Below are 22,163 nucleotides of genomic sequence, written 5' to 3' on the forward strand. Positions count from 1 at the left end.
CCTAACCTCCATTGCCTTGCCCCTGCCCGCCTTGGTCAGAATTGTTGTTGGCGTACGTAGTCCTCTTTGATGCAAATACCTCCTCTTTCGGGGCTTTCCAAATGCAACAAATTCATATCACCTGACTTAACTCAAATTTTGAGTTTAGATCCGAATCATTCGATTTGTATTAGCACAAATATTAAAGAGACTCCATGCATTCCAGCTCTGACCTGATAAGCCTGGATTTTGGTTGGATGATCTGAATCTAAATCCAACTACCTTGTGAGTTGTGATATTGAAATTCGTCAAAGAACTAATGCTTTCAGCACAAAATGTAGAGATCTATAAAAGAATAATCCTTTAAGCACAAAAAGATGCAACTTGCAGCAAAAACAACCTTCTCTGTCTAAATTTTAGCATTCACCTATTTTTTTTTTTAATATTTGAAGAACTATTTACATAGCTGCAATACAAAAAACAATGCAAAGGCTGGTTCCCAAAAGATCCACTGCCCCATTTCACCTCAATATTCTATGTCAATTCACTGCTAAGCTGTTAACCTTTTTTTTTTTACCAAATTAACCCCTGAGATTTTACAAATTATCAAGTGGTGGCCTGCCTTCAAAAGAGTAATAGAACTGAAGAGATGCATGGCCACCAACTTTATTTAAAAAATGAAACAAAATCTATTCAGAGTCAGAGTCGATCGATAGGATCACTCTGCGTTTGGCAGATCGGGGTTGTCTAGGTGGGCAGAAGGTGCTGTACGGACTTTGAGTTCGACTTCCTGAGGTGGGCTCAGGCCCATTCACTTGCTGAGTGTTATAACTATTGCCGCCATTCATGCTATGTAGAACCGTAGCTACCATCAAATGAAGGACACAATGTTTAATACAATTTAAATATCACAAAAGTATATGGGATACTAAGCATAGTGCATATCAGTCCATACTAAGAATCAATATCTCTATTTTTAATGTTCATAACAGTTGATCCAAACCGTTCAACATGATCTTCATATGAAAATGTACTTGTAAATCAAATTTTACATTTTTTTAGAATTTATTTATTATTTTTTTAGATAGTAGAAAACCACTTGATCTAAAGATTCTAGGCCATTCAAAAGTAGTAATTTTATACCTAACTAACAAAATAGTAAAAAGAGTTCAAAAAATGTAAAATTTAGTCTGTAGGTACATTTTCATATGGAGATCATGTTGAATAGTTCGGATCGACTGTTTTGGAAATTGAAAACGAAGAAATTGATCCATAGTCAGACCATTCTGCGCTATGCATAGTACCATAGCCTCACTCAATGCCAGAATATCTCCTAACATAAGATTAAAATAACACCTTCAAAATCAGTCCAAATGGGTATATTAAGAACTGGTCGGCCTCCGAACTGATGCAAAACCGGGTCCTACCAACTACAAGTGGTCTCAGACGCAAATCACAGAAACATTACCAAAGTCCCCAAAAAAGGTTTTACAGGAGCACATGAAAATAAAGAGCGAAAAATTAGAGAGTTCTTACCAGCATCTACTATTGGTTGAACTGCGCTATTTTCACCACTTGGACCTGGTCTATGGGAAGAATCGAGATCCATTAAATCGCTGTTATCCTGTAAATTAAGAGAAGACCAATAATCTGTATGGTCACTTGTACCATTAGCGTTTATATCCTGCCCCGTCCCATTTCCATTCAATGCTACAGTAACATCATTTTGCACCTGATCTTGTCCTTCATTAAAGAACTGTTGGTCACTTGTGGGGCCTGTCTGAGGGTAATTTGGGTAATCCCAATATGAGAGGTCAAAATCGTCAGTTTCACTGGTAAGTAACTCAAGGCACGAGGGACCCACTAAATTGAACCCTGTTGGTTCATTCACCACAGGAGGACCTAACACCGCTACAGTATCATCATCTGAGTCGCTTAGAACTATCAGCTCAATATCTTCTTCTCCCTCTGGTGCATGAGAACCGTGTCCATTTAGGCCAGAGGTCCCCACCACAGATTCAATCTTGGGGATTTTGGTCTCAGATTGTAGTTTTTGTATTGATGGTTTGGTTTCCTCTTGATCAGACTCCATGAACATTTCCTGTTTGATCTGAGATCCAGGGTGCAAATCGAAACATGCTTTAGCGGCAGAGGTTGGCCAGAGACTGCCATCTGGCAAGTGCCATTTTTCAAGATTTTTGAATAGACAGGAAATTTTTACTCGCCACGAGCCGTCAGGTTTGATTTCAATCTCATTGGTATTCTCCTTGCAATCAGTCATCTGCTCATGTAAATGCAATGCCACTTAATACAACAGCCAAATGCATGAAATTTATTATTCATATATATAAAAATAAAATACTATTTATTGTATTATTAACAGATATAATAATAAGAGTGAGGCTATGGTACTTTGCAGAGCATGGATCAACCCATACTATGGATTCATATTTATGTTTACGAAGTTCAAACCGTTGATCCGAACAGCTCAACATGATTACTATATAATAAATTTTATTGGAAACCAGATTTTACTTCTTTTTAGAACCATTTTTACTATTTTTTTAGATGGGTTAAAAATCACAACTTTTGGATAGTCCAGAAATATTAAATTGGGTGATTTTCTCCTTATTTTAAAAATAGTAAAAAGATTCTAATAAAAATAAAATTTGATCTCCAAGTACAATTTGATATGGAAGATCATATTGAACAGTTCTGATCGAGTGATCAACTGTTTGGACTTTAAAAACAAAGATATGGATCCATAGTACGGATCAATGTGCACTTTGCATAGTACCATAGCCTCACTCATAATAATAATAACATTAATGTTAATGTGTTTTTTTTTTGTAATCCATAAAATAAAACAAATGAAGAGAAACTAGATATAATAATTGAAGAGGTTTTGTCATGTGCCTTCTTTACAGAGAGAGATAGAGAAGGGAAGTTGGACGTACCAAGGAAGTGATTCGATTGAAGTAGGGATCAATTATGATGCTTTCCAAGGAGTAGTTTTTCAAACATATCGGGCACTGCCACTGCAAAATAATAAAACATTGATGGAAAGAAACAATAGATCTAATCAGTAAATTACTAAATTTAAAAGATAAACACATTAAGTTAAACTATTTGCCACTAAAAACAAGGAGATATGTTGAGTTAATAATAGCTTGAGCACTCTACTGGAAAACATGGAGAGAGATAAACAAGAATTCTTTCACTAGTAATCGCTAGTTAAAAATCAAAGCAATGACATCATTACTAGTAATCACTAGTTAAACTCTGATGCCAGTGAGGAGGGTAAGAGAGTAGTACTGGTACCAGGCTAGACAGTGGCTACAAGGATCATCCCAGCTATAGGAATCAGTGATAATGTGCTTGCTGGGAGGTTATAGAGTGATTTGGCAATTTGTTTTGAATGAGGTTACGGTACTATCCATAGCGCATATTGGCCCGTACTACGGATCAATATCTCCATTTTCAAAGTTCAAACAATCGATCAAAACCGTTCAACATGATCTACATAGGAAAATCTACTTGTAGATCAAATTTTGCATTTTTTTTAAAAATTTGCTAGTTTTTAAAGATTCTAGACCATTCAAAAGTAGTGATTTTCTACCTATCTAAAAAAAATTTAAAAAAAATGTAAAATTTAGTTTGCAAGTATATTTTCAGAAGGAAATCATGTTGAACAGTTCAGATCGACTATTTGAACATTCAAAACAAAAATATTAATCTGTAGTACGGACCAATCTATGCTATGCATAGTACCACCATAGCCTCACTCGTTGGTTTTCCTTGCTTTTTAGAATTTTATTCAGTTATTGTATTGTTTGTTATAGGGTTGGTCTTGTAGAAGTTATAGGGGGATCAGAGTTACTCTGAGGTAGGAATGTGCTGGAAGTTAGAAGGGAGACTATGTTGAGTCCGCATCCTTCGCATTAACGCACTGTTTGAGTTTAGCTCTGGACTGTCCGATCAGAATCTGGGCCAATCCGGCCCATGTCTGTAATGCATGGGGCCCTTCAATATTCTTGCGGATTTAGATCGGACGGTCCAGATCTAAACTCAAAATTTGACTACTACGTCTGGGTCTGGGTCTGAGTCTGGGTCGGTAATCTAGTTTTTTTTTTAATAAAAAAACTCCAATTTTCAAAGGAACTGAGAGAGGGACATGCCCGTATACATGATAGAAAAAAATTATGAATAAAACATGACCTTGCGAGCACGCTCGTTGAGGGCAACAAAAGTTTCAAGATCAAAACAACCCATATGAGCACATGGTTTGAATCTCCCAGCAACCTTCATTCGCAATCCACTCATCTGCCAAAACACCAAACATCAAACAAGGAAACAAAAAGAACTGAACCGTGTACAATATTTTTTTTACTTGAAACACAGCTTACAGGGCAGCGAAGGTTAACAGTGACTGAGTTAGAGACCAACTCGATGTCACTGTCGCTGTCATCGGCGTTCCCTGTTGTTGTTCCACCGCCAATGCACCGCCGCACCCGTGCAAGGGCTTCCTCATACATCTCCCCCTCTTCTTCCTTAGGTATCATGCTTAGCACCTACCAAACAAATTTTAAGTACATTTTCATTAATACCATGAGTTGGGTATGTTCCTAAAAATCCTTTCAATTTTCCAGTCTTCATTTTATTATATGTTCAGAATCTGCATAGAATGAGGCTATGGTAATATGCATATTACAGATCAACCGGTGCTATGGATCCATATCTCTGTTTTCAAAGATCAAACAATCGATTTGTACCATTAAACACAATCTCAATATGAAAATGTACTTGGAGAGTAAAATTTACATTTTTTTTTAGAATTTTTAGATAGGTTGAAAATCACTGTTTTTGGATGGTCCGGAATTTTCAAATCAAGTGATTTTCTACCTATCTCAAAAACATAGTAAAAATGTTCTGAAAAATGTAAATTTGGTCTGCAAGTAGATTTTCATATGAAGATCATGTTGAATGGTTCAGATCGACTGCTTAAATTTTAAAAACCGAAATATGAGTCCATAGCGCAGGTCGCTGTGTAATATCATATTACTATAGCCTCACTCATCTGCACATCTAACTTTCTTGTTGTTGGATTTATATCTACCTTTTAAAGAAACATCTAACCCCACTTGAAATGCATAGCACACGCATATAAATATGAAAAACCCTTTATAGTAGCATATCTTTAGATTAAACAATAACATGAAAACAAGATATATTGCTTAATCTTAATATCATCAAACAAGAAACAAATAAATACGAATAGACAAAAGTCTTGCTCAAGTCCAGCATGGAAACCAAAGCATGTTGTTTTAACTTTTCAAGGGTTTTATAGTTCACAGGTGCTGACAACATAGTTCAAACATAAAAGTAAGAACAAAATGCAATCAATAAATTAAGGGGCTTACTTGTAACTAGGCCAAAACTGTTTGTGTGTGTGAGTGAGTGGGACAAAGAGAGAGAGATAACCTCATTTAGGGTCCGGTGTCTTGCAATTTTGATAGCGAAGCAAAATTTACGGGAATCAGCTCTGGATAAAGAAATCTTGTTATAACCTTCCCTGCAACATGTTCCTATCTGGAAAAAATACTGACATTAAATTAGATTTATTGAGACAAAACATCAGATTTAGTAAAAGTCAGAATTATTCATGTATATAGTTATTCTCTTGGATCTACAGCGCCAAGATCAGAAACCAGAACAATCAATCTCAGGGGCTGCTCGATTGGTTTGTTAATACATAGGTTTGGGTCAAGGCAGATAGGGTAGGACAGAAGTAGGGGTGTCAATGGTCCCCTTTAATCCATTTACCCGACCCGTATCGTATTCGATAAAACGGGTACGGGCAAGGTTTTTTTTTGTTAGTTTATCGGGTATGGGTAAGGGTAAAGTTTTTTCCGTTAAGGTAAGGGTACGGGTAAAGACTACTTTGTACCTGTTACCATATAAGGTAATTATTGAAAATAAAATTATATATATAGAGATACATATTTTCATGGGGATGATGCATGATATGATATAGTTTTATCATGGACCGTATATATCTATCCAATGGCACCCTTTTGTCCGTTTACCCAGCCCGTACCATATTCGATGAGACGGGTATAGGTAAGGTATTATTTTCATTAGCTTACTGGGTACGGGTAAGTGTAAAGTTTTTTCTCATTAACTTAACGGGTGTGGGCATGGGTATGAAAATGCTTCACCCAACCTGTTTCGTTCCTGTTGATACCCCTAGACAGAAGGGGTGTTTCTTAGGAAAGAAATGTAGAAACTTGGGAAATCGCAAGTTACTATCAGCATAGCTATTACTCGTAGATTTATACCTAGTTTTACACCTAACCACATCCAGATTTACACCGTATAGCATGTAGATTAACATATATTTACAATACATGGAACATAGATTTATAGCTGGCAGTTATGCTGACACTGGCACATTAACACCTAAAAATTTCGTAATTTAGTTTTCTTCAAATTTGCCAAAAATAATTGTTCCAGATAGTGAGTTGCTTTATTGTTTTGAACTTTGAATAAAAGCCATGGAAACAATATTTCCCCCTTGGAACTGAAGTATAAAAAAATACACAAAGCTTATTTAAAATTGCATAGAAATTCATAAAATTTTAAATTTCATAAATTCCACCCCAAGATGAACAAATATGTAAAATGGCAAAAATGTAAATGCTTTTTATTCAATTAAAACACTTATAAATTTTTGTTTTCTCAAAAAGTAATATATTTTGTAACTATTTTTAACTCAAGTAAACATAAAATACTTTCCAATTAAAATACTTCTAAAATAAATTTGTTTTGAAATTAAAAATATAGAAAATGCAAAACTATTTGAAAGCTGTTCTTTATCATCGAAATACTAGAAAAAACAAACACATTTTTCATAAATATTCAGAAAAGCTTCGCAATCTCATTTTAAAATGCTTAGTTGACCATTTTTTCCCTTTAGAATAAACCCTTATAAAAAAAAAAAATCTAATTTGATATCTTAGTGACAGTACCTGGGTGAAACCATTCTGAACTCGCGGTTGCAGTGTTTAAGGTCTGGTGGATGTGAATTGAATTGTTCTGACCGGTAAAACCTCTATCTTTGGCATGACATGGATTAAAGAAGCATACACAGCTACTTAAAAACCCTAAAATTATTTTTTGTGATCTCCAAGATTGATTAATGAAACATGATTTTATTGGAGATGGGATTCAAAAGGGTTATTTATTGTAAAAGTTACAGTACAACTGGCTTTGGTGGGCCCATTAAAGTTATCCTACATTCACTTGTCATGAAAGAGAATTCTTAGGTTCTAATAGTTGCTTAATTTGCAATAACAAAAAGAATCTATTCACTATTTGTGCAGTGTCCCATTGCTCAAAAGATTTGGCAATGGTTATCTGACTTCAATAGATGTGCTTTTCCTTGCACTGCTGTTAGAGATCTATGGAAGGATATTCAACAGACTACAAGGGTCAAAGAGTAACATCACGATATTTTATATATATACATCTCCAGCAGTGATAATAATTTCTTTTTATTAATATTACCAGAAGAAATGGCCCATATAAAATGTGTACCTATATGTATATGAAAATCATGTTCTGAACTTCTACAGACCACAAGTTGTACCCAAATGTGAGGGAGAATGAAAAAAAAAAAGTGCAATATGAATAATAAAATATTGAATTATATTTTATGTCAGAGAGGACTGACCAGAGGGCAGTCGTCCCTTCCGTTGCAACCAAGAGGTTGTTGGTTTGGCCTAGTCGTTACACGCATTCGTAAACCTGATAAACAAAAAGTTATAAATTTATATATATGTATCAGCAATGCAATTGGCATGTGCCCCCACACCCTCCTAAGCTATCACTTTGTAACAATTAGTCCCCCAAACTTTTAATTTTGACAATTACCTCCCCAAACTTTCAATGTGTGACGATTCGCCACCCAACAATTAAATTAACTTAAGACCGTTAACTTCACAGTGATAAATGAGCAAAATAACCTTAAACAAACCTAATTTTATTATTAATAATTTTACATTTCTTATATTTGAAGACAAAATGGCAAAATAGATACTCTATATTTAGAGAAGTAAATATACAATATATGCATAACTAATTAGATTTTGCATTTGATATGATAAATTTTATTCTTTCACAAATATAATTATTTAAATCAATTATTTTTGTTATAATCTATTGCAATTTAATGTAGAAATAAAGATAAAGGGGTAATAAATAAAATACACACAAGTCTATAAAATTATTTAGTACCTACCATTAACATGCAACTCAGGGTATAGGGGCCAATGCATCCTGAAAGGGACGGTGTCATTGAAAAGGATAGAGCAAACCTGAAAAAAAAAAAAAAAAAAAATTCAAGGAACAGCGACTCATTCAATACGCACCAATTGAGATCATATTTAACAGGTACCAAACCCCGTTGATACGCCACAGCAATTAATGCAATTTATTTCTACTAAAAGGAAGTTGGGAATATTGTGAATAATATAAAGAAATGTTACACGTAATATGCCAGATTAGAGCCCTTGGTGCCAAAAAAAGAAAAAAGGCAACCGAATTTGACAAGGAACAAACCTGAAGTTCATAACCAGATTTTTCGAACATTTCTCTGTCTTTTGCTGTAAGCTCAAATTCTCTCTCCAATTTTTGCACAGCTGGTTTTCTAAATATAAAAGAACAATACAAGATATGAGATAATATTAACCAGTTAAAAAAACAAAGAAATAAGAAGACAAGTCCATTTACAAAATATAAGTTTATTTGCAGGGGAAATAGTTATGGTTTTCATTGCTTTCCTTGTTTCCTTTTGCCACAGCAAAAGAAAAGGGGAATCAAGAAACAAAAAAAACATAGAAATATTTACCCATCTACAGTAGGTAAACATGGATCTACTATAACTGGTTCCAAGGGATATTTGACTGGTACCCAAAATCTGTATCAGAAAAGAAAACAATCAAAATTAGTATTGTTTTGTATAAAAAAAAATGTTCCTTTCTGCACATTTCACAGTAAACAAAAAGAAAACCATAGAGTAATACTTACGGATCAGCCCTAGCAACTCGGCACATTTCACAGTAAAAATTCGGAGGAACAACTGGTGCACCCCCGTCGGCAACATTTTCAGGCACAATAACACAACCAGTGTGTTGCCACACATTGCACTCAACACACTGAAAAAAATAACAATTTCAGAATGAAAAGAAATTATTCCAGGTCACTCAACTTATAGGTGAATAGAATTGCATTAAAGATTGCAATATAGCAACATGTTCTGATCAAAATTAGTACAATCAACACACCTTAACCATGGAATCAGTGAACCGTGAACTCTCACATGGACATCGAACTTTCATTTCTGAAGAAGATACTTCCCCATTTTCCTTTTTTGCCCTTGCGTCTTTATTTGAGCCAGCTCCTGTGGGTGCATCGCAAGTCTCTGGATACATTTTCCTAGAAAAGGACAAAAGACAACTAATATAGTAACAGTTGACCACAGTAGACCACGAGAGAGTGAGCCAGACAGAGAAAGAGAGAGATGTACCGGTAAGTTTCTTCGATAATTCTTGCAGCGGAACTGCTCAAACTTCCAGATCCGTTTGAACTAGGGCCTGAATTGTACAAAAAAAGGGAGAAATATAAGGGGGCAAGAGGCGGGGTACCTAGATGAAGCAATAGTGTTGAATCGAATCAAAATAAATTGAATATAAAGGTAACTTCATACAAATTGATCGAGTATCACGCAGTAACCCCCCCCCCCCCCCCCCCCCTCTAACGAAACATAACCCATGTTACAAGCCCTGACAAATACAATGATGCTATGTATTCCCCTACAAACACACCATTCTTTTAATTGAATTCAAGGCTAGCACTCTGCTATACTATTCATCTCCAAACGTAATCAAGAAGAGTGAAAGGGATACATTTGGTATCTTTAACAAAAATAGTAGAGGAAATGTGTATCCAATGCTTTTTCCATGTAATAAAGGGGCACATGAGATATTTCTCCTTTTGCGAAGATACAAATGGTACACGTAAATGTATTCCTTAAAGAGGAGAAACAAACAAACCCAACAAACCTATCTCTTGCTCTTGAAATAGGGACGCCAGAATCCGATCATTTAGTTCCTGTTCGAAAGGAGGTAACAAAGAAACAATAGAATAAGTACGTAAAAATAAATGAAAGAGAGCAACAAAGATATATTAAATTAGCTAGGCGCACAGATTCCAATCCTAAATTTGGTACAGTAGAATACATATGTAACAATACCATTGTGCCGTGAACTGGTATGTCCCATTAAGCACTGGACCATACCAGACCAGTACTTGATCATCTTTTTTTATTAAAAAGAATGCAATAATTAGTCAAAAAAGGAAAACATATATGAGGCGGCATGATGTACTGGTCTGGAGCAAATGTAACATGGTCTTATTCTGATATGCTTGCTTAAATTAATTATGATACTGCTTCCAATAATCTTCTCAACAAACCTGTTTCTTTCCTTGTTTCGACAGCCCAAGCCGACTCAGCACATCTTTCAGCTCTTTGAGTCTAAATCGCGACAATTTATCCTGTAATTGACAAAAACAGAAAGAAAACTTGTATAACTCCCAACGAAATCCAAATGCAGATAGATATCATCAGCCTGTTAAAGATTGATCAATGTTGCTCCAAAAAATAAAAAAATAAATATTCATCCAAAATTCGTCAAAATCAAAGATGGAAATTCAGTGAGATTATTAACAAAAAAAAGTACCTTACAACTAGAAAACATCTCATTATCATCCATAGGAGCTCTGATAAGATGCGAAATCAAGCAATCAAGCTCCAATTGTGAAATTCACGCCAAAAACGGCGCGGCGAGCTCTAGAGATGGATTAGTCGAGAGCGGAGATCAAAACCCTAATTGAAGAGGAGAAGGAATTGAAATGGGGTAAAATTGGGGTTTAGAGTTAGAGAGACGGAGTAGAGAATGAGAGAGAGTAAGGCGTCATGTCAGCAAATACGCATATGCAAAATCCTATTATTCACTCAAATTAATTTTCTTTTTGTTTCTTATTTTTCTCATTTTTCTCAATTTAGTTACCTGGTGGAATGCAAATCACCTGAGCTAACAGAAATTTTGAGTTTAGATCTGAACCGTTCGATCTGTTTTGCCACGAATATTAAAGGAGAAGTGCATTCCACCTAGAGCTCGATTGTTTCAGGTTCTAATCGAACGGCTCGGATTGAAAGACAAATATTCTGTTACCTCGGAGGACATTGACTCGGTTTTCCGAGGCCTTTCTTTTCCCTACTTTGTATGTCGGATAAGTTCGTGGATCTGGCGTATGTGTACCAAAATGAGAAGATACTGGTACTGGGTCCCGCAGTTTAGTATAATTATGTGTTGGATTATGAGAATTATGTTAGAGATCAAATTTATTACGGGTAGAAGAACGGCGCGGGGATGAATCCGTTCCCGCGCAATTTTAAAATATAACTGAAGTGTATTTAACACAATTAATGGTCTTAACGGTTATAAAATGTAACAATTTTTGCATATGAATGTTTGTGTTTTCAAACTATTGAATAAGTATTTTTTTTTAATTTTGTTTATGATTCTTTTAGAAAATAATTGATAACTTATGTATCAACTATCGAGAGAAAAGGAAAAAAAAAGGAACATTCTGGCTCAATTTTTAAAATATAATTGAATTGTATTGAACAAAATTAACAGTGAAATAAGTATAATATAAGGTACACCTACGAATGCTTATGCTCCCTAACTATGAAATAAGTATTATTTTATTTTTGTTTATGATTCGTTTAGATAATAATTTGATAGCTTATGGTTATCAAATAAAGAGAAAAAAAAAGAGTATATTTCCGTGCAAATTTTAAAATATTATTGAAGTGTATTTAGAGGAATTAACAATATTAACAGTTATAAAACATAACAATTTTCGTCTACAAATGCTCTTACTCTCAAACTATCGAATAAGTATTTTTTATTTTGTTTTTATTCCCTTAAAAAATAAGTTGATAACACTTATCGTCATCCAAAAAGAAGAGAAAAATGGGTACATTCTTGTGCAATATTTAAAATATGATTGAAGTGTTATACAGAATGAACAGCTCTTATACAAAGTTACATTTTTTGCTGATGCTTCTGCTTCCAAACAATCGACTAAGTAAATTTTATATTTTGTTTCTGATTCTTTTAGAAAATAAGTTGTTAGCTTATGTTGCCATATAAAAGAAAAAAAAAATCTTACCATTTTATAGTATTAATATGTGAGAAAGTTGTTACGTTAACTGTCAACAATCATTAAAAAAAAACATTGTCATTATGTCTCCTTAATCATTTTTGTAATTGCAATAACTTGTTTTCTATCTGTTTGAGTAATCACTTCAAGAAAATCTTGAATTAATGTGGCAACAGTTGAAGCAATAATCTTATTATATTCTCGTGTGGTCTCGGTCTATCATTAAATAAATAAATTCCACAACTTTGGTTGTGAAGTTCTAGCTTGGCTAGGAGTTAATCATTTTCCGGAAATCCATTTTTTATTATTGATCCACAATGCTAACCAATATCTCATTTTTCATTTTTTTTTTTTTTTGTGGAGTCCTCCCCTTCTTCTTTATATTTATTAATTTACTTATTTTTAATGATTTTCTTATTGGAAGTACAGATAAATCAATAGTTGTCACTTGTTGAGTAACAGGGTTGCCTCTATATGGCCCAATAGAATTGGGCCGGACTGGGCCAATTTGGGCTCGTACAATTAATAGCTAAACGAACCAAGGAAAATTTGCTCTCATCGTTCTAACTAGTTCAGTTATTGGTCTGAGTGGAGGGCCTAGTGTTCAGATAAACAGTGGATTGAATTCGGTTTTGATGTCTAGTCTAAATTGTTTGATTCGTGTGAAGATTCACACGGTCAGTTTAGATTTATAGAACTGCTTATAAGAGTAGAATTCAAGTTTAAAACTCTTGGTGAACTCGAGTTTAAAATTCATCGGATTGATTTCAAACAACGAATTCGAACAGTTGAAATCTGTTTCTCTTACGAGTGATGTGTCTGCATGTGAAAATTTATTTGACCGCTTGACTTTATAATAAATTAATTCAAAAGTTCAAAATTTTCACATGTGTAAATTTAGTAAATTCAGCGATCAATTTTATAACATAGTGATGAAAATTTATTTACATCATCCATCAAGCAAGACAGTGTAAATTTAGTAAATTCAGCGACCAATTTTATAACTCCTATAATTGTATCAATTGACCATTAACAGTGGTGCCATAAACTCCCATAATCCTCCCTTATTAAGTTTACATGTCCAATAAGAGACCAATGAACAAATTAGTATCACCATATTCCTATTAGATTTGAGGTTTGCATCAGAAAAGTATATGTCATTATTCATTTTTCCATAAACTATACAAGTACATATATAGTAGACTTAGTTAAAAGAGTAAATAAAATGAAAAAAAAATAGTCAAGATAAAACAAAACTTCTAAAGGTTTCATTAGGTCAAACACTTAAAAGAAGCAGATGAATAGGGAACCACCCAGCTTGACTATCTTTTAACCTCCTTTGTAGATTTAAGCTGACATGGCAAAGTTCTTCAAGATTTTGCTCCTGACAGCTGAGAAAAAATGGTATTAAATTATTTAACATCTATTTAATTTATCATGTATGTTCTTTAGTATCCTCAAAAGACGATTCTATTCGGTTTAAGGTTTTAGAAATATTTGTTTTTATGTATTTATGTATGTTTTAGAAATATTTGTATTTATTCTCAAAAGACCAATATTGGACTAGATGAATTAGATCTTACTACATATAGTTCTACCATGCAGAGAATCTCAGACAAGTTTGCAAGGTTACTGACATATCAAACAGGAACCGCTGCCAATACGGTCTCAATATCGAGTTCGTTAGGAAAAATGTGGCATGTCGGACTCAGTATGGACGAGACCAACACCTACTTCACGAAGAGATGACCCGAGTTTGTTAAAGCTCACGATATGCAACTCGGTTATTGCATGTTGTTCTCTTATAAGGGGCAACGCAAGTTCTCTATTCAGGTCTTTGACACGACAACTTGCCTCAAAGAGTACAATGGCACTGCGCATGGAAATATGAATGCTCAGGCGCATGATGTTTCTCATGACAGTTAGTTCTATAGTTGTACACATGTTGGCTTGGTTCCAATTAGTTTTATGGAGGTAATTTTGTTAAGAAATTAAACACAGGTGAAATAAATTTGAGACCCTTTCAGCCCGATTATCATACTTAATAAACTAGTAATTTAATTAAAACTGAGAACAAATTTAGAAATTTTGTCTGCTCGATCAAAAAAATGGCCAATATATTTTATAATTATAGGGGAATTCATACTTCAACATTACGTATTTTCTCCTTCAAAATCTATTATTACATAATTGTAAAAACTCACATATATGTCCAATATAATTATAAGATGTATCAAATATATTAGTTTTTACAATCTGCTACTTCCCCTCCAAAATCTACAATTAAAATTGTAAAAACTCATATATTTGATATATCTTAGAATTATATTGGACATATATATAAGTTTTTACAATTATGTAATTATAGATTTTGAAAGAGAAAATACATAATATTAAAGTATGAATTCCTCTCTAATTATAAAATATACTAACCAGTTTTTTGGTCGAGCAGACAATTTCTAAATTAGCCCTCAATTTTAATTAAATTACTAATTTATTTAAGTATGACAATCGGGCTGAAAGGGTCTCAAATTTCTTTGACCTATATTTAATTTCTTAACAAAATTATCCTCATAAAACTAACTGGAACAAAGCCAACATGTGTATAACCATAGAACTAACTGCCATGAGAAACATCATGCACCTGAGCATTCATATTTCCATGTGCAGTGCCATTGTACTCTTTGAGGCAAGTTGTCGTGTCAAAGACCTGAATAGAGAACTTGCGTTGCCCCTTATAAGAGAACAACATGCAATAACCGAGTTGCATATCGTGAGCTTTAACAAACTCGGGCCATCCCTTCGTGAAGTAGGTGTTGGTCTTGTCCATACTAAGTTTGACATGCCACATTTTTCCTAACGGCCTCGATATTGAGACCGTATTGGCAGCAGTGCTTGTTTGATATGTCAATAGTCTTGCAAACTTGTCTGTGATTCTCTGTATGGTAGAACTATTTGTAGTAATATCTGACTCATCTAGTCCAATATTGGTATTTTGAGAATAAATACAAATGTTTCTAAAACATACATAAATACATAAAAACAAATATTTCTAAAACCTTAAACCGAATAGGATCGTCTTTTGAGGATACTAAAGAATATACATGATAAATCAAATAGATGTTAAGTAATTTAATACAATTTTTCATAGCTTCCAGCGAGCAATCTTGAAGAACTTTGCCATGTCTGCTCAAATCTACAAAGGAGGTTAAAAGATAGTCAAGCTGAGTGGTTCTCTATTCCTCTGCTTCTTTTGAGTGTTTGACCTAATGAAACCTTTAGAAGTTTTGTTTTGTCTTAACTATTTTTTTTTTCATTTTATTTACTCTTTTAACTAAGTCTACTATATATGTACTTGTATAGTTTATGGAAAAATGAGTAATGATATATGCTTTTCTGATGCAAACCTCAAATCTAATAGGAATATGGTAATACTAATTTGTTCACTGATCTCTTATTGGGCAGGGGCAGGTAAACTTCATGAGGGAGGATTATGGGAGTTTATGGTACCACTGTTAATGGTCAATTGATACAATTATGGGAGTTACAAAATTGGTCGCTGAATTTACTAAATTTACACCATGTCTTGCTTGACGGATGATGTAAATAAAAGTTGTATGCGTATGTGCTGTTACAAAGTGCGAACCAGTGGTACTAATGTTTTGAGTTTTCTGTTGAATTAAAATAGTAGTGCTGATGCTGCACAGTGTAGCTACACTAAGGCAAAATTAGTACAAATTTGCATTATTGTTCTAGAGCAATTGTGCAAAAATAGACATCTTGATCTTTTTTCAACAAGAAACAAAAGTCTACTATGTAAACATCAACAAGAAGTGTACTAGATAAACATTAGATTAACGGAGATCATATGAAATATATGCTTACCTTATCTAATGTTTAAATTTTTTTCTTCACTGAGCAGCTTTTTTGTTTTCTCCTACACCTTTTTCTTGTTTTCTCCTTCTGTGGATGAAGTTTTGAGGTGGGGTTTCAAGAGAGAAGAAAAGAGAAGAAGAGATTAAATGCACCTGAGCACGAGTGATATTGAATATTTGCAGCTTTTGTTTACAGCTAAGAGGATGCGTGATATACTTTACAGCTCAGAGCCTCAGAGCATGCGTGATATTGCAGCTTTTAATTAATAGCTAGGAACCTAGGCTTTCATGAATGCACCCTGATATAAACGAGTGCGTATCCTCTGAGATATCTCAACTTTTGCGAGACAGAACTATGTGTGGGGTCAGTACTATGTGTGCTTTGAGATTCGTGCAGAACGTATTTAAACGGTTGGGATTTTCCATAAATTCACGCAAAGTTTGAGATATCTCAGAGGATACGAATTTGATATAAACGGTTCTACTCTGCTTATAATATAGATCGTGTGTGCAAATTTCGACACAAATAAGTGTGTGGTTGTTTGCATGTAACTATTTCGATACAAATTTCGACACAGCTTTACAAACCGATTTATATTATAAATCATTGGCACGAACTTCAATGCAAATCAACGGCTTAGATCAGGCATCGTATCGAATTTAATCAGATGCCCGGATTGAATTAGTGAATATTTTCTGGTCAGATGATGAAATCAAGTACATAAAACGGAAGGCAAACAGTAAAAATTGTAAGAAATTTGATGTAAACATAACATTTCAAGCCTCAACATTCAGATTCCAAATGTTTAGGAGAGAGAAAAAAAACAGTAGTTATTTACAACGAGATCAAATCCAAATTCAGTTCTTGCCTTCTTGGTATATATAAAAGCCCATTCACAAACCACACTTCACATACTCAAAAAATAAAATCAGAAATCTTGTCAGAAAAGACCCATAATTTTACACAAGTTAATATATATGTAAATATATGTATATAAATTATGCAACACTCTTAACTGATGCAACATCGGATGGCCGATGTGGGCCCGTCTGCCACCTCGCCCTCGGTTGGTGGGACCCGGGCACATTGGTTTTGTTATCTGGCACCGAAAATGATGCTCGTTTCTTCACCGGGATCTTCTTCTCCTTCACATCTTTAATTTCCGGCGCCGTGTCAACCCTTGCAACTGATTGCTGGAGAAGCCTTGCCCGAGCCCTCGCGGCCTCGGTCGTTTGCATGTAACTATTTCTACGTCCAACAGACGAATTCTTTTGGCTAGAGACTGATCCAGCAACCGACGAACGGGACACGACGGATGAGGCGGGAGATGACGGGCGCTCCGGTGACAAGTTCAGGTTGCTAAATTTTGTTTTAAGAGATTTTCGGGCAGTTTTCGGCGTGAATGGGTTGTTGGTGCTATGTGTCGAGTCTCTTTCGGTCAGAGTGAAGCTACTGCTCTCACTGATTCGTGGGGCCATCCAACGGTCGAGCCAGCCCCAGCCCCATTGCGGGTTTGCCGGGTCAAGAAGAAATGTGGTTGTCACGGCTCTTGACGGAGCTTTCCACTGTTATATCGGTTTTCTTTGGATTAAAAATTTTGATTCTATAAGTACAACATAATGTGGTAAAGTACAAACTAAAACATGAATATATGAAATTCATAAAAAATAAAATGTTTTATTGCACCTCTTAATTAGATTCACTGCATAGGGTTAATGAAGAAATGAACATGTGGTGTTCATTTTTGTTTCAAAATATAGAGAGCAGATACAAAACCCTTTCCATTTTTATTAAAATTAAGTTAAAATGAATATATGAAATTCATAAAAATAAAAATCTTTTATTAAAATTAAGTTAAAATGCACAAGAAACTTGATTGCAATTTCTATTCCCTAATGCACACATCTTAATTAGATTTAGCTTTAGTGTTCATTTTTTTTTTCAAAATAAATATTTCCATGTAACTACACTTGAAGGAGAGAGCAGATACAAAACCCTTTCCATTTTTTTAAAAAAATAGAGAGAGATCCTTGATGGAAAATTTACAAAAAAACAGTATATATAGTGATCTAAACATTTGTAGAAAATCAATTAATTGACATATGCAGTTGAATTATAAAAGAATTCAAAATGTATATATACCTGATGAGAATAAGCATAGGCAAGCGACCTCTCCCTTCGCAAAGCGGCCTCTTGCTTGTGCAGCAAATTCGCCTCAATCTGCTCTTTCGACTGTATACTCTGGTTCCAATCTCCACTTAACTGCCAAGATTAAATCATGAATGCGTACCATTCGCATCAAAATTTTCAAAAGAATTGACAAAAATTACATACCTTTAAGCGTTCGAGGTCTCTTTCGTGTTTAAGTTGGAGTTGCTTTCGCATTGCCTGGTTCTCTTCCTGCATCTGTATCCTTCTGGCACGCACCTGGGACTGAACTCTCGTCAGAGATTGCATCGATTTCAGTGCAGTTGCGGTCTGGCGCTTCGTCAAGTCGCTTTCTACAAGTGTCTTCAGTCTTACCAGTGATTTCAGTGCTTTAAGCGCTCTCCTCGCCTATGTATACATAAATTTTGTCGAAAATTTTATTATAAATTATTTTTACCGCAACAGAAAATAGCATGCATAAACAAAGTGTGTATGTGTGCATTAATCGGTCAATTAAAACAGGAATATATTAACATAACAGCTTAAATTACGCAATAATTACATCATTATAGAATATAAATATGATTCCCAAGAAAGCAAAGAGTATATCAATAATATATTTATGAGAAAATAAAATTATTTCAGTGCCTTGAGCGCTCGCCTCGCCTATGTATATGTAATATACTCGTATTCATACCGCAACATACTGAGAATAGCATGCATATATAATGTGTGTATTAATCGATCAATTAATTATTGATAGCGGGTTATGTACAAAATGTAACTCAGTAATTATACATCAATTAACAGGAAATGATTATCATACCAGATTAAGTTACACAACAATAAGATCATTATAGAATATAAATATGATTCCCATGATAGCAAAGGAGTATGTATAAGTCATATACTGAGAAATATATTTGTGAAAAATTGTTGGTCAGTATTTTTCAAAAATAAAATAAAATAATAAGTAACAGCGAGAAAGAGAATAACAGAAAAGAAAATTGTACCAAGTAGCTGCGATAAGCGGCCTGAATCTTAATCGCTGCAATGTCTTCTTTTGATTGACTCGACGAACTCGCGACATCAACAATCGGTGCAATTATCTCCTCAGCTTCATCCGGGTATTCTAGTAGGATCTCTTGCGGTACATCCAGTTCAGTAAATTGAGGAGTTACAGTTACAGTAGCCTCTGGTTCTATAGTAACTGTTGGATGTACCGGTTCGACAAATCGCTTACTGTTAGTTTGTTCAACATTGTCAGTTATAGGCAACCTGGTACGGTTTATAAATGTTTCTTCGGTTTCGGTTGCATGAAACGGAGTTACACGAATCGGAGATAGCGAAGGTGGAGATGCCGGAGGTGGAGAAGGAGCCGGAGAGGGTTGCAAGGGGACTGGAGATGGAGAGATTTTTTCCACTGGAGGTGAGGATTGGAATGATACTGAAGATGGTGATTTCTCAACTGGAGGCTGTGGTTGGGATGGAACTGGAGAGGGTGAATTTATTTCGACTGGAGGGGAAGGGGTGGGGCTATGCTGCTTAGACCTCCCAAATCTCCATTTCTTCTTGGATTTTTGCTTCTGACCTGATGAAGTCTGTACCAAGAAATAAATAAAAAGAGCAGGTGATTTTTTTTTTTTTTTTTTTTTACATTTTTAGAAGTTTTACATGACAATACTTGTTGCAAAACATTACATGCACATATATCTACCTAAATTTCACAAATTATTTGCTTCCAAAATCTTTTCATCTACATTTTGATCATACAAGACTGTCTATCTAGTGTAATAATATACTAATTAAATCATTTGGAATATACAAAAATATTCTAGGCTTTGACATTAGAGAACCCATCATGAAAAAAAATTGATCTATTTTATAAATCAGACAAATAATTGTTGTGTTTCTAGGGATCATTGAACATTGCAATTAAGTTATAGGATGTAACTTTAATTTAGTTAATGAAATATAAACATAATTAATTGTTCCCTGCCAAATAATCTAATTGATCTAGTTAATTGTATGGAATATAAACATAATTAATGAAATATAAACATAATGATTGTTCAAGTATAAAACTATATCTTTACAATTATAATAAAAAAGGAGAAGGTTTGTAATTATAAATGGATGTACCTCATCTTTGTTTTCTCTGCCAAATACATCAACACAAAATAACAGATGCTTCCCCATTTGTTAGTTAATTATAGCCTTCTTTTCCTTCTTATTTTAACCAAAATTGCATTGCTATTCTGAAAAAAGACACAAAAAGAAGTTTTTTTTAGAGAAGCAAAATCACAGAACTTGAAAAAAATCAAACATATATTATTTTATGCTCTGTTTCCTATATATGAACATAACTACATAACCCATATATGGTAACTAACTTCAGATCAGGTTGAAATTAATAAGCAAATCTCATACATGCAACAAAAAATGTGGTAAAATTCAAAATCCTTCGATACCAACATAATGAAATGTAGAGAATATATGAAAGCAATTTTTCTACATATATATATCATGATTTTTTGCATTGTAACTAACTTCAGATCAGGTTGAAATTGATCAGCAAATCTTATACATACACAAAAAATATGGTAAAATTCAAAATCCTCTGATTACCGAGATAAAGAAATGTAGAGATATATGAACATAACCAATATATACATATCATGAATATTTTTTAATGGTAACTTACTTCAGATCAGGTTGAAATTAATCAGCAAATCACATACGAAAAAAATAATGTGGTAAAATTCAAAATCCTTTGATACCAACATAACAGAATGTAGATAATATATTTGATACCAACATACAGAAATGTATAGAATATATGAACATAATTAGCAGTTATTTTACATATCATGAATTTCTTTCATGGTAAAATCTTATATCTTATACATACAAAAAAAAATGCGTTGAAATTCAAAATCCTTTGATACCGACACAAAGACATGCAGAGAATATATTTGATACCAATATATTGTTATCATAAGCAAACTTTTTTACGTATCATGAATTTTTTTCATGGTAATAACTAACTTCAGATCAGGTTGAAATCATCAAATCTTATACATAAAATAATGTGGTAAAAATACTAAAATTCAAAATCCTTTGATACCAACATACAAAAATGTAGAGAACATACTTGATAGAAACAGAAAGAAACCCAAATAAACAGAGAAAGGGATCTTACATGATTTAGATCAGAACCAAATAGAAAACAAGGTGTTTCTCTTCTACCGCTTCAAAAAATTTAGAGAGAGAGAGAGGCGAAGAAAAAGAAAAGGCACGAAACGGAGGTTAACGCTTCAATCCCTGGCGCTGACTTCTTTATTTCTTCTAAAATTCTCTCCATTTAGTTGAAACAGAGACAAGAGTTTCCTTTCACCACATCACATGTACATTGCATATTTGAAAAAGATATATCCATTACAAGAATAATGGAGAAGTCATGGCTCTTGAATTGTCACAATCTAGAAATTGGTTTATGGGCCCCGCAATTCAGTGAGAAAGAGAGTGGGGTTATGGTGGGGCCGACTTCAGAAATGTCGCTTCCCACCAAAGCAACTCCCGTGCCACGTTTCTCTCTTTTCGGTTATATATATATATTTTTTTTTCTGTAGAATTAATTAAACTTGGTTCTTTAGAGCAGTTAAAAACTTCTACATTATGGTAATATATATTTCTTTTATTTTTTATAAAACTATTTGGGGTTTAATTTAATGTATCGGATGTAATAAATAATGATTTGTAACCACTACGTGGCTTTCTTTTATAATTAATTGATTAATTAATGTAAATTTTGTTTGACGTATTTAATTTATTATTAATTGCATTAGCATGTTAATTTATTTGACTGT

At 33.9% G+C, this 22,163-nt stretch overlaps 2 protein-coding genes across 4 annotated transcripts; both read right to left on the minus strand.

Moving 5' to 3' along the window:
* Positions 1-305: 305 nt before the first annotated feature.
* LOC144574470 (E3 SUMO-protein ligase SIZ1-like) lies at positions 306-11,060 on the minus strand. 3 transcript variants are annotated; one of them, XM_078324426.1, is made up of 16 exons: positions 10,779-11,060; positions 10,513-10,593; positions 10,101-10,149; positions 9,566-9,632; positions 9,324-9,474; positions 9,067-9,194; positions 8,888-8,956; positions 8,599-8,686; positions 8,279-8,354; positions 7,712-7,785; positions 5,461-5,568; positions 4,386-4,550; positions 4,198-4,302; positions 2,937-3,017; positions 1,516-2,260; positions 306-844 (listed from the first exon to the last, which is right to left on the minus strand). In XM_078324426.1, the coding sequence occupies exons 1-16, from the start codon at positions 10,809-10,811 to the stop codon at positions 669-671; spliced, it is 2,196 nt and encodes a 731-aa protein (XP_078180552.1). In that variant the 5' UTR covers positions 10,812-11,060; the 3' UTR covers positions 306-668. The 3 variants fall into 3 exon arrangements, with proteins under 3 accessions (XP_078180552.1, XP_078180551.1, XP_078180553.1); XM_078324425.1 differs by having other exon boundaries at positions 10,092-10,149; positions 10,779-11,014; XM_078324427.1 differs by having other exon boundaries at positions 10,092-10,149; positions 10,784-10,946.
* Positions 11,061-16,993: 5,933 nt separating this feature from the next.
* On the minus strand, positions 16,994-21,575 carry LOC144574707 (uncharacterized). The gene is made up of 6 exons (XM_078324744.1): positions 21,497-21,575; positions 20,437-20,552; positions 19,308-19,895; positions 18,481-18,702; positions 18,289-18,408; positions 16,994-17,711 (listed from the first exon to the last, which is right to left on the minus strand). The coding sequence occupies exons 2-6, from the start codon at positions 20,491-20,493 to the stop codon at positions 17,145-17,147; spliced, it is 1,554 nt and encodes a 517-aa protein (XP_078180870.1). The 5' UTR covers positions 20,494-20,552; positions 21,497-21,575; the 3' UTR covers positions 16,994-17,144.
* Positions 21,576-22,163: the final 588 nt, after the last annotated feature.

Source organism: Carex rostrata, chromosome 23 (assembly GCF_964058835.1).
Source record: "Carex rostrata chromosome 23, lpCarRost1.2, whole genome shotgun sequence".
Classification (NCBI taxonomy): Eukaryota; Viridiplantae; Streptophyta; class Magnoliopsida; order Poales; family Cyperaceae; genus Carex; species Carex rostrata.

What these genes read in the sequence shown, in the direction of transcription:
- LOC144574470 (XM_078324425.1), bottom strand. Translation starts at nt 10,811, where the DNA reads ATGGATGATAATGAGATGTTTTCTAGTTGTAAG. An exon ending in CGAAACAAGGAAAGAAACAG is followed by an intron (nt 10,150 to 10,512) that starts GTTTGTTGAGAA and finishes CCTTTCGAACAG; the next exon opens with GAACTAAATGATCGGATTCT. An exon ending in GCAAGAGATAGGTTTGTTGG is followed by an intron (nt 9,633 to 10,091) that starts GTTTGTTTGTTT and finishes TGTACAATTCAG; the next exon opens with GCCCTAGTTCAAACGGATCT.
- LOC144574707 (XM_078324744.1), bottom strand. Translation starts at nt 20,493, where the DNA reads ATGGGGAAGCATCTGTTATTTTGTGTTGATGTATTTGGCAGAGAAAAC. An exon ending in GCAGAGAAAACAAAGATGAG is followed by an intron (nt 19,896 to 20,436) that starts GTACATCCATTT and finishes TTCTTGGTACAG; the next exon opens with ACTTCATCAGGTCAGAAGCA. An exon ending in CCTATGCTTATTCTCATCAG is followed by an intron (nt 17,712 to 18,288) that starts GTATATATACAT and finishes CCGATATAACAG; the next exon opens with TGGAAAGCTCCGTCAAGAGC.